At 38.1% G+C, this 12,385-nt stretch overlaps 1 protein-coding gene across 1 annotated transcript in view; it reads left to right on the top strand.

Annotated features, from left to right (window-relative positions):
• The window catches only part of TUBB3 (tubulin beta 3 class III), a 104,700-nt gene extending 92,849 nt beyond the window's left edge, over nucleotides 1-11,851 (top strand). The window contains exons 3-4 of the mRNA XM_044081730.1: nucleotides 113-223; nucleotides 10,460-11,851. Of these exons, the coding sequence (XP_043937665.1) occupies nucleotides 113-223; nucleotides 10,460-11,535 (1,187 nt within the window). The 3' untranslated portion in view covers nucleotides 11,536-11,851. The remainder of the gene's footprint in view (nucleotides 1-112; nucleotides 224-10,459) is intronic.
• Nucleotides 11,852-12,385: the final 534 nt, after the last annotated feature.

The following is a 12,385-nucleotide window of genomic DNA, read 5'->3' on the forward strand; positions in this document are numbered from 1 at the left end:
TCTTTCCATATTCACTTTCACAAATTATATGTGTATAAGAAAATGAACAAACAGGTGCATGCACATATTAATGAAGTACTTTGAATAAAACCTTTTCAATTTTCTTTTACAGCACACAAGTATGTTCCTCGAGCCATTCTGGTAGACCTGGAGCCAGGAACCATGGACAGTGTCCGATCAGGAGCCTTTGGACACCTTTTCCGGCCTGATAATTTCATCTTTGGTATGTGCCAGATTTCTATTTTAATTATATTTCTCTGTACATAACCTCTCTAGGAAAGATGTGGACAGTCTTAGGTCTGTTACTGTTGTACAACCTTTGTGGTATCAACACAGATATGACCACTAAATGTGCATCCCAACATGCAAAGATAAATTCCAGAGTAAGAAATATTTATGATGGGGAGGTATCACAGTAGCAGTAAGTACAGCTCATCCCTGTCACTAAGTAGCAGCGGACATGCAGTAATATATAGTAACCTGCCACTAAGTAGCAGCAGATATGCACTAACATGTTGTAACCTGTCACTAAATAGCAGCAGACATGCAGTAATATATAGTAACCTGCCACTAAGTAGCAGCAGATACGCACTAACATGTTGTAACCTGTCACTAAATAGCAGCAGACATGCAGTAATATATAGTAGCCTGCCACTAAGTAGCAGCAGATACGCACTAACATGTTGTAACCTGTCACTAAATAGCAGCAGACATGCAGTAATATATAGTAACGTGCCACTAAGTAGCAGCAAACATGCCTTAACATTTATTTGAACAGTACACTTAATTAACAATAAAAGTTATCTATAGTACTTATATTGGATTTAAGTAGTAGTACTAAAAAGTAACAATAACAGTAACAGCAGATTAACATTTAGAGAAAGAGTGTATTTTACTTAAGTAAGGATAAGGGTGCATTATTTATTTATTTTGTTGCAAGACAAGTCAAATAGTCCTTCTTACTCTGGCTACAAGGGTGAGGGTAAAAGATACACTCACACACACACTTATATGTTTCTGTGTGTGTGTGTGTGTGTGTGTGTGTGTGTGTGTGTGTGTGTGTGTGTGTGTGTGTGTGTGTGTGTGTGTGTGTATATATATATATATATATATATATATATATATATATGTGTGTGTGTGTGTGTGTGTGTGTGTGTGCGTGTGTGTCTATACATATATTTATATATATAATACATACATGCACATATACATATGCAGGTCTACTTTAGATCACTGAAATCCCATTTCACTGACTTTCATTTCACTGAGATCAAATCACCTAATTTTCAAAATACTGAAAACTCATTTCACTGAATCTCATTTCACTGAATTGTAAGCTATAGCCTTCTCAGCAGTAGTGGCAGTGTGTAGAGTACTGTGAGGCAAGTAAAAGGTATATGCCCTTTTCCCCACTGTAGTGTGATTCTCGAGTTAGTATATATAGTTAGGGGGTGAGGGGGGCACAGCCCCCCCAAGATGGGGGGTGTGGGGCGTGTAGGCCACCACTTAGTTTGGCTTTAGTCTGGTTTCTATTAATAGGATAAGTAGGTAGTTTTTAAGTTGTGGAAAGAGGTATGAATTAGTTTTGTGAGTGTGTTTGTCTATGGTTTCACAGTTTGTCTTTTGAAATTTAGCATTGTAAGCTGTCGGTGAAATGAAATTCAGTGAAATGAGTTGTCAGTGTTGTGAAATTTAGGTGATTTGATCTCGGTGAAATGAAAGTCAGTGAAATGGGATTTCAGTGATCTGAAGTAGACCCACATATGCATATGTACACAAACACGTGTGTGTGTGTGTGTGTGTGTGTGTGTGTGTGTGTGTGTGTGTGTGTGTGTGTGTGTGTGTGTGTGTTTAAGTCTATATTAGATAAACAAAAGTTTATCTAAATGAGCGCTGCAATGATCGAAAATCCTGGACCTCAAACTCGCAATTATGGGTGGCTGGGCCCCCCACACCCCCGCTAAATATATATTCCAACTCCAAGGTCGCACTATAGGGAGGAAAGAGCAATATTCTGATCTTCACTGTACCGTGATCTCACAAAAAAACATATCAAGGTCCTGGATTTTTGATCATTACGGCATTTGTTTAGATAAACTTTCGTTTATCTAATACAGACCCTGTGTATATACACATACACTTACATATAAACATATATATGTGTGTGTGTGTGTGTGTAACATATGCAGTCAATATAATGCTAATAGCAGCAGCATTACTACAGTAACAGTACAGTAGCAATAATACTGACATAATAGATTATTTCAGAAGCTCAAACCTCTTGCAGCACTATAATAATGCAGAGGATCGTAATGGGGTCTCCGATCATAACTAAGTCATTATGTGTTCTCAACACAGATGTCAAGTTTCACCTCTTGAGCTTAACTCTCAAAATAAATTTATTGGTATCTATATCTCATTCTTGAGCTCAAGAGGTGAATCTTGTCATCCATGTTGCAAAACGTTAAGAGCACAACGGGTATTACCACTCTGAAAGCTATAAAACACTTAGCACTGCCACACAGTGCCCAGAATCTAAAAGTGCCTCTGACAGATTAAAAACGTTAGAAGCTGTTAATCACTTTAGTTTGCCTTTTTTGGGACAATGACAAGTGTACAGCTTTAAAAGCTTTTTTAGATTCTCAACTCTGTTCTGTAAAGATCAAGGTATATGCGCTAGAGTGAAACTACAGCATAACAGCTCTAAGCTGTACTTAACACAGAGGATTATGATTGGTTCGCCAATCATAACCTGTTTATTATGTGTTCAAGACATGGATGCCAAGAAATTCACCTCAAGAGCAAAGCTCAAGACGTGAATCCTGGCATCCATATCAAGAACACATAAATGAGGTTTATGATTGGGGAACCAATCATAATTCTTTGTAGTGCATAGAGCTGTAAATGCTTCATGTACTACTGGTCACAGGGAACAAATCACTAAAGTGTTTTCCCAGCTTTCAAAGCTGTAAAACACTTAATGAGTGCTGACAGGGGGGTAGTGTAATGTAGTCCATATGTTTACACTCACCTTTCATTCCTCTCAACTGTCTAGATTTTTGCAGGATATCCAGATTATTGCTTCATATTTTTGATCTGTTCCTCATAAAATCTGTGTATTTTGAACAAACCACTGAGGTTTGAAGGCACTAAAATAATGACACCCATTTGTGTTTCAGAGTTTGTATCTTTCAGGATGTGGATACTAATATATACCTTTATCAGCTGGGTTTATTTAAGAAGTTGGGTAGACATTACTGGTACAGATCAGGTGGAAACAATTCTTTTATTTCTGCCACTATCATTTGCTAGTCAGTGCAGGCAGATTTTACTACTGATGCTAGCCCCAACCATAACAACATAAGCAGGGGATGCTTAACATTTGTTAAGGTTGGGTCATGAGCCACTCTGGTGCTTAACTGGTTTGTCTTTTTCTGAATATGGGAGCATAATCATTGAGCTCCATGCACTACAAAATATATTATGCACCACTTTGATGCCAGGAAGGTGTATAACAAGGTTGTCCTTTTCCCAGTTTTAGAGCATGATCAGCAAGCTCTGCATAATATAATAGTATTAATACAGTATTTTTACGTCTTTGTTGACTGGGTAAATCCAATGTACACAACTGCCCATTTTCAGAGGCAACTCAAGATTAATGTCTGGTTAACTGACTTGTTCAGAGTCAACAAGTAAACAAATGAAGGGGAAAGGAATTATATCCTGTACCCTTGGCACAGAAAGTAGCTCATTGTTTTAGATGTCTGTGATAACTGTCAGACAGTAAAATTAGTCACACAAAGGCATTAGGTTTATGTTATTAAGGGTTGGAACACAGTGGAATATTTATAAAATTTGTAACAGCAACAATAGTAGAACCATAAGGTATCAGTATTGTAGCAACAGTAGCAAACTGGATACTCCTAAAACTGAAAGTCCACCATAATGGCTGTTCCAACTATAAGAATAGCAGCAGTAGCAGAGGTACTTACATCAGTAGTATAAACTGCATGTTCTTAAGAATGGTTCCTGTGTAAAATCTGCAGTAAATGTAGTAGTAGTATTAGTAGTGATAGTAGTTATAGGAGCAGCAGTAACTGTAACAGTGCATTTCATTAAGTATATGGTTTACTACAGTACACAGTAACAGTTACTAGTATAGTATCTTTTGTGGTAAAAAAAGGTTGCATTTTATAATATGTCAAGGATATTCATAATAATAACTGTAATACTGCTAGCAGTAGTGGACTCTAGTGAGTTGCATTATATTAAATGCTTGCATACCTCTCCACCTCTTAGCAGGCATAATGCCAACAAATGATGAGGGAAAAAAGCACAAAATCAGGAATTATATAATTAGTAAGTTCCTAGAATAACAGGTTTGGCATTAGCATGCATTTTCTGAAGGGCATGAATTCTGAAACTCAAATGTCTGTCAGTATTTACTGAATGCATTCCTCAATGATTTGCCAAAAAAATCATAAATGCTATTAGGAACAGACCAAAAGTATGAGGTAAAATCAGAGCTATTCTGTGAAATCAGGGAAATTTAACAGTTATGACTAGTCGAGGCCTGTCTGTGTTGTTATCGGCCATATTCTATAAAGAATTAGTGTACATTCGCCAGAGAGAGAATGAGAAACAAAGCACAAATAAACTACAATAGTACCTAGCTGGACACAGGTGTCAGTGTAGTTGAGTTAGCTTGTGGAAGATAGTATGTCTCCAGCATTCCTGATGACTGTTGGGCATATGCAGCAAATAAGAAGCAGAAACTGTCTGTAGCTTATTCATAATTAGCTTAGTCACTGCCAAGCGTTTCCTTCCTTGTATAAGAAATATGTGTATAACAGCAAAACTCTTAGGAATAATTTCATGCTTGAGGCTTACCCAGGGCTTTGGCATTGAAAACAATTATTTGTTTAAAAGGTTAAAACATTCAGAATAAATAAATGGAAAAACATTTGGGGAGTGTGCACTTGCAGCATATAATAAAATGCATAAAAATACACAAAAATGCATATTGCTATAGAAGGACTGTTCGCATAGCGGATTAAGTCTATGAGTTGCTAATGAACTGCTTCTAGTGATGTAGGGTTTGATTCCCTCAATCTCCATTGGCCTGTGTGTAACCTTGAGCAAGTCACTTAATCAGACTGTGCTTTGGGACAACTGGGAAATTGGACTAGACTCTTCAGTGGTCTCCTGGACTGCATGCCTAAGTACTACTACTGCTGAACTGTTTCCTATCAGCTGTCTAGGATTAAGATGTTAGATGTTTGTGAGCTTATAAAACAGAAATGGTTCAGTATTAGCCTATTTCATATTTATGAAAAAATGTTAATAGGGAGACTGCCTTTAAAATGTTGTAAATTAGCATGAGTTAGCATAAGGTTACTGTGCATCTACAAAAAAAAGAGTTAATAGAAACCAGCACCACAACATAGAGGGATAAAGTCCTAAGTATGGCCCAGATGACCTGAGTTCAATTAGCAGTTCAGGCACCTGAGGCACTGTTGGGAAGCAATAAGCATCCCTGTCTCAGGATGAGAGCACTTGACTCGGTGATCCTTGAGGGGAGGCATGGTCCTCAAAAAGGAGAGTAGCCCTTGGACAATTACAAGATGGGTCAAGAAGAAAGGGGAGGGATAAGAGAGTAAGCCAAAACAAATCCCCCCCTCATGGAAGCTGTTGTCAGTGAGGCCCTCCTCCCTGATGCCCTTAAGTTCCATGCTGGCCCCAGCCCAAGAAAATTAGTATTAGTCCAGGGGATAGAAGTAGGGGCTGGTATACCCAGTGATGGGCGGGGGTCTTTGAGGAATAAGACCATAAAGAATGAAGCAAGGGAGAAGGAAACAAAAATAACATTACTTGGTAATATTGATATTTGTTTGCATTTGTCTGGTACATTTGTTTTTACTATGTCTAACAGTGTAGGATTAAGTGATAGTAGATATGTTCTTAAAGGGTTAAACTTAGTTTGCAGAGCATCATTGTTACCCCATCTCCATAGTTTCTAAAACTGCACTAAAAAGTTGAACAAATCATTGTGTTACTTCTTTCCTTGAAAATGTGCAGATCTGACAGATAATAGCCTACTGGAGAATAGATGCTCTCCGGCAAGGTATTAATGTCTGAACAGAGCCTGCATATCAACTTTGTAGCTTCACAGTGTTGTATTAATCCACCATGAAGCCCAGACTGAATAGAAACAAATGGCCACTGTGCTGTTCATGCTTATTAAACATGGCAGTTTAATATATGTGAGAAAAACAAATAAACAGAAAATAAAAACAAATGACGTAAGTAACACAAGTAACTGCATTAGCAGTTACAAGAACTTCCCATTTTACTTTCCCAACAAGGGAAAAGTGTCTTATGGTAAATAATTTTTTCCATAACTCTGGTCTTATGACCATAACTAACAATTTAATAGTTGGTTATATGGCAAAATATGTTGGTTAGATTATCCAAGTAATTCTTATGTGCACTGACCATCAAAAAATAACATTTGTGTTCCGGTCATTTGCTTAGTCAGTGCTGTTTTTTTTTAATTGCCATTCACATTTAACCTAGCTTGTTTTATTATACTCCATACAGCTTCATGTCTCTGTCATACAAGCTTTAAAAGTTAAATCCTTGTTTTTAACAGCCCATAAATATTTTTTAACTTGAGTAGAGCTGAAAGTTTGATGCTTCACCACTTTTGAAAGCCATTCCACCCCCTTCTCCACTCTTATGATGTCTGCTTTCTGAATATCAGGTTCCCTGTTGCACCATTCAAAATACAAAGGATTATGATTGGGTCTCTGATCTTAACCAGCTTATTATGTGCTTGAGACATGGATGTTAAGAAATGTATCTTGATAGAGAAGCTCAAGATATGAATCTTGGTATTACTGTCAAGAACACATAAGACTGGTTATGACTGTCTTGATCTTAATACTTTGTAGTGTATGGAGCTTTTATTGTTTTGGGTGCTACCAATTAAAAAAACAAAAAAACAAGTGTAGGAAAACAAAGTGTTTTAACAGTTTTCAAACTCTTTGAAAGTTGATAAAGCACTTAGTGCTATCAGACAGACAACAGGCAGAAACAGTGTAGAACTAAGTTTTAAAACATGTTAAGATACTTCATTCTGCAAACATTTTGTTTATAAGTATGTTGGAGCAAAGTATCTAACAACTTTTAAAAGCTGTTTTACCTATTGCCACTATTATTTTCCAGCAGAATCTGCTGTTAGTTTATAATGTGGAATCCATCCAAACAGCACCTAGCTGTCCTTAACAAGTTTTTGTTAAGCATCCCTAAGTGCTGTTAAAATCAGGTCTTGCACTGAGGCATCCTTAGGAAGTATATCTTTTTTTCTGATTTTGGAGCCTAATTATGCCACTCTATGCAATCTAAAAATAAATACATTAAAATAAATCACCAACTTGCAAAACTGGGCTCCTTTATTGTATTATGGTCTAGCATTTTGACTGAGACATCTCAAATGACTAGGGAGATTTCCCTAGTGCCCTGACCAAATTTTCCGTTATCTCTATAAATATTACCTCAGTTCTCATATGAAAAAAAAAGGTTTCCCTAGTGGGACCAACACAGTAAAAAAGGCAAACAAACAAATAAACAGATAACATATCTTGTATAATTAGAATAAGTAGTTAGGAAACCAATAAACAGTTTTAGCGGCATACTTTTCAATTAAATATTTTTCATCCTTTTGTTCTTCTGACAGTATTAATCTCTGATAATACTCTACTGGATTTGTGAAAAAATATCTTTGCATAGCATGTGACACACCTATCTTTATCAGTCAGCATCCTGCTTTCATCTACCCTACCAACATCACACGCATACACACATACACACACACACACACACACACACACACACACACACACACACACACACACACACACACACACACACACACACGCACACACACACCTTGCTTCTTTAGTTTTTTAAGGGGTTCCTCCATGCCTGCTAATTGTCTAGCCTATTTGCTACAACTCTGACTAGTCATTCCCTGAAAGGCAAGAGCTGATTACTGTGCTCCCATACAGGCATTTTCTCTTACTTTCAAGGGAGAATAGAACTGATACAGCAGGGGGCATCACCTGCTTTTGTGAGTGATGTATCCCCTCAGTCAGCCGCTCCCTCCCATTCTGAGCACATATCTCCTGTTCATGCCTTTCAACTTCTTAAAGCAAGAAATCTGGACAAAGCCATAAATAATGGGGGAATAAAGGGCCAAAAATTGGGACAAATTTGAAATAGTGCTCTTAAGAACTTAGAAGGTTGATAGAATAGCAAGTTTTGTTTAGCATGAAATGTCTGAAGGATATGAAGTCTGAAACTCATATGTCTGTCATTATTTTCTGTCTTCAAACTTTAATGACTTGCCAATAATTTGCCAGAAAACCAAAAATATTTTTGAAAAACAGGCCAGAAATGTGAGGCAAAAATCTGGACATTCTGCAAAAATCTGGACATTTGAGAGGAATGCTCCTGTTACTTTCCTAGTCTCCACCAGAGACTCATTACTGGGATACATGTCCAGTGATATTTCCTCAACATTACCCAATGGGAGAAGCAAGTAGCCCATAACACTTCACCTCTCTCCCTCTGCTCCCTCCACAGGCTGTTTTCCAAACCTAGATTGACTGGATCGTAATTATGGCTCCATCCCATTACCAGTGTAATGCAACTAATAGCAGCTATTATTTCCTAGTTGTTGCTCAACATCGAGACTGCAGCATTCCATGAGGTCACTGTTTGATGCATTACATGACACTAGTACTAGATCAGGTACCTAACAAGGATAGTACCGTTTCACAGACCCATTACACCTCCTAACATGTAAATAAGTGACAGATCAAGGATAAGTAAGATCTGCTTTACTTTTAAATACCCCATTGCTTTTCACTGTTTTAATAATTTCAGATTTGAAAAGGTGCCATAGATATTTTGGTGGCAAGTTTAATTACTAGCATTTTGAACCACCTTATATTGTTTACTGTAGCTCAGCTTCTAAGTCATGAGACCAACATAACAAAATGTAGCAAACATGTGGACACTGGAGGAGTACCAGCATTTTAGAGGGTGAGAAGATGCAGAAGAATAGGTAGCTAGAGTTACAGAAGTGAGATGTTAATCCCAGCATTTTGATGAGATAAATGAATAATCTGTAGCATATATAATAAAGGCCTTTGTGGCAAACATCAGAATTTAAATGGATGAATACTTGTTAAGAGTTGGAGTAATAAAACAGAGAAATATTTAGGAACAGTTTGACTAATAATGGTCTTTGTATCAATCATAAATAGTTACACATAACAGTTGTTTAACCGATACTTTATTTAGTGGCTACTTCCTGGTTACCAGATTTGAAGGATAACACAAAACATTATTTATCCTAAATGCTACATGTGGTCGAATTCTTAGACTTGGTGGTGATAGCTATGGGGAGAAATGCGAATAACCAAATATTTTTTACTGATTTATTATTCTGATACTTCCATTTTTGCCCTTTCACCATCTAGCAAGCATTACTCACTTTTAACCACATGAGGGTTTAGTTATTCAGGTCAGACTGATGCCCTTCTCCCTTTGGGTGCTTTTGTCTGTGCCCTGGTCCTTGCAACACAGATCCTGCATTTACCTGTCAGGTCAAGTTCCTAGTCATAAAACTCACTGATGGATAAGATGCTTAGAGGGATGGGTCTTGATGTCACTCTAGAGTTAAGTTCCTGATACCAGTCTGTTGGAACTGTTATCACTTTAAATACTGAACTGTCCAAGTCTGCAATGTTCCCACAGCACAGACTATCAGTATATACTTTCCCAGACAATGCTATTACATTGCCTTCTTTGCTGAGGTAGAAAGTACTAATTCAACTGAATCATCACCTATTTGTAAAGTAAGAATATGCTCTTAGGAATATCACCTCTATTTCAGTACCCTAGTTTCCATTCTAATACTCTGTCCATATCTGCAGACAGTACACAGGGATATTATAATTGACAGGATAGTCTGGTAGTTAACATAATGAGCTCTAGAGGCATGGGTTTGCTATGGACAGTCTTCACCTGTTAGAAATAGCTCAGTCTCCATTTGCATTCTGATTGACTCGGAACAAGTCTCTTAACAATACAGTGAGCCCTATCATCTCTGATGCTGAGTATATATTCATTAGGCTTACCCAGATAAGAATAACTGTATAATATTTTGAGAATTTCACATTGTTTTGTCATTAGCTTTATTAATTTCTGACTTTTCTATTTAAAATACAAATCGCTATAAAGCACAGAAAACAACCAAAAATGTTTAGCTGAATAGATGACTTCATTTGTGTGATGTTTTACTAGGACTTGACTGCATATTTAATTGAGCTTTTTATTACCCTCTACAGGGATATGAACTTTTACTTCTGTTCTTCTTTTAATTTAACAGGTCAAAGTGGTGCTGGTAACAACTGGGCCAAGGGTCATTACACCGAAGGTGCCGAGCTGGTGGATTCTGTCCTTGATGTAGTGAGAAAAGAGTGTGAGAACTGTGACTGTCTGCAGGGCTTTCAACTTACCCACTCCCTTGGAGGTGGCACAGGCTCTGGCATGGGTACCCTTCTTATCAGCAAAGTCAGGGAGGAGTATCCTGATCGAATCATGAACACTTTCAGTGTAGTGCCTTCTCCAAAGGTGTCAGATACTGTGGTAGAGCCATACAATGCCACCTTGTCTATCCACCAGCTAGTAGAGAACACAGATGAGACCTACTGTATCGATAATGAAGCTCTCTATGACATATGTTTCAGAACCCTCAAGCTGGCCACTCCTACATATGGTGACCTAAATCATCTGGTCTCTGCCACCATGAGTGGTGTTACTACTTCCTTGAGGTTCCCTGGCCAACTAAATGCTGATCTCAGAAAACTTGCTGTAAACATGGTGCCCTTCCCCCGACTCCATTTCTTTATGCCTGGCTTTGCCCCACTCACAGCACGTGGCAGCCAACAGTACAGAGCACTAACAGTGCCAGAACTCACTCAGCAGATGTTTGATGCCAAGAACATGATGGCTGCCTGTGACCCACGTCATGGACGATATCTAACAGTAGCCACTGTCTTCAGAGGTCGTATGTCCATGAAGGAAGTGGATGAACAGATGTTGGCCATCCAGAGCAAGAACAGCAGTTACTTTGTGGAATGGATCCCAAATAATGTCAAGGTTGCAGTCTGTGACATTCCACCAAGGGGCCTCAAGATGTCCTCCACCTTTATTGGCAACAGTACTGCCATCCAGGAGCTCTTCAAGCGAATCTCAGAGCAGTTTACTGCCATGTTCCGCCGTAAGGCCTTTTTGCACTGGTATACAGGTGAGGGTATGGATGAGATGGAATTCACTGAGGCTGAGAGCAACATGAATGACCTGGTCTCAGAATACCAACAGTACCAAGATGCCACTGCTGAAGAAGAAGGAGAAATGTATGAAGATGATGAAGAAGAATCAGAGGCCCAAGCTCAAAAGTGAACTGTTAAGACCTTTCCTGCAAAGGCCTTGCACAAATCACCATAACATTTAAGCAGCTAAGGTGTCCCAACATGCTTTTGTCTGTCTTTGCTGACTTTTAGAGAACTTTTCTTTAGAACATGTGCTTCTGTCTCTGTAACCTCTGATTCTACCAGTTTATTCAGAATCCATATTTAATAACAGTAGACACATCTCACTTTGTCTTCTGTAACAACTCTCTCTTTATTTTGGTAAATCCTAATAGACCATATTTTTTTATTTGTATTGGGTTGTCAGCTTTTATTTTAGATACATAATAAATTTATTGCTGTCTAGACCTTTCTGGTGTGAAGCATTTCAATGTTTTATGAGTGCAGAATATTTGCTCCATAGTTCTTTAACGTTTGAGGGACTTGTGCCCTTAGAATGTGTTTAGGAACATGATGACTTCTAGGATACCTCCATGAAATCTCATAAATGCACTCCATCTATTATAACAACACTGACATCAACATATAGTCTGAGATTAAAAGGGAAAGGCAAAAACACATAAAGAGTCAGATACACACACACACACACACACACACACACACACACACACACACACACACACACACACACACACACACACACACACACACACACACACACACAGGTATCCAGTGATACGTCTGTGTACATACTCACCCACTTAACTACTACATACATGTAACTCACTCACCCACGCACACATAACACTGGCATATATGTCTGTGTGTGTGCTTTAACAGCTGCCACAGTAGCTGAAGTAAGTTGTGATTTAATAATAACTATGACATCTGTCAAACTAGCTATCAAAGTGTAGACAGGTGTGGCTACGTCTGAGACTATA

The sequence above is a fragment of the Protopterus annectens genome, chromosome 8.part1 (assembly GCF_019279795.1).
Source record: "Protopterus annectens isolate FY-2018-M chromosome 8.part1, PAN1.0, whole genome shotgun sequence".
NCBI lineage: Eukaryota > Metazoa > Chordata > Ceratodontiformes > Protopteridae > Protopterus > Protopterus annectens.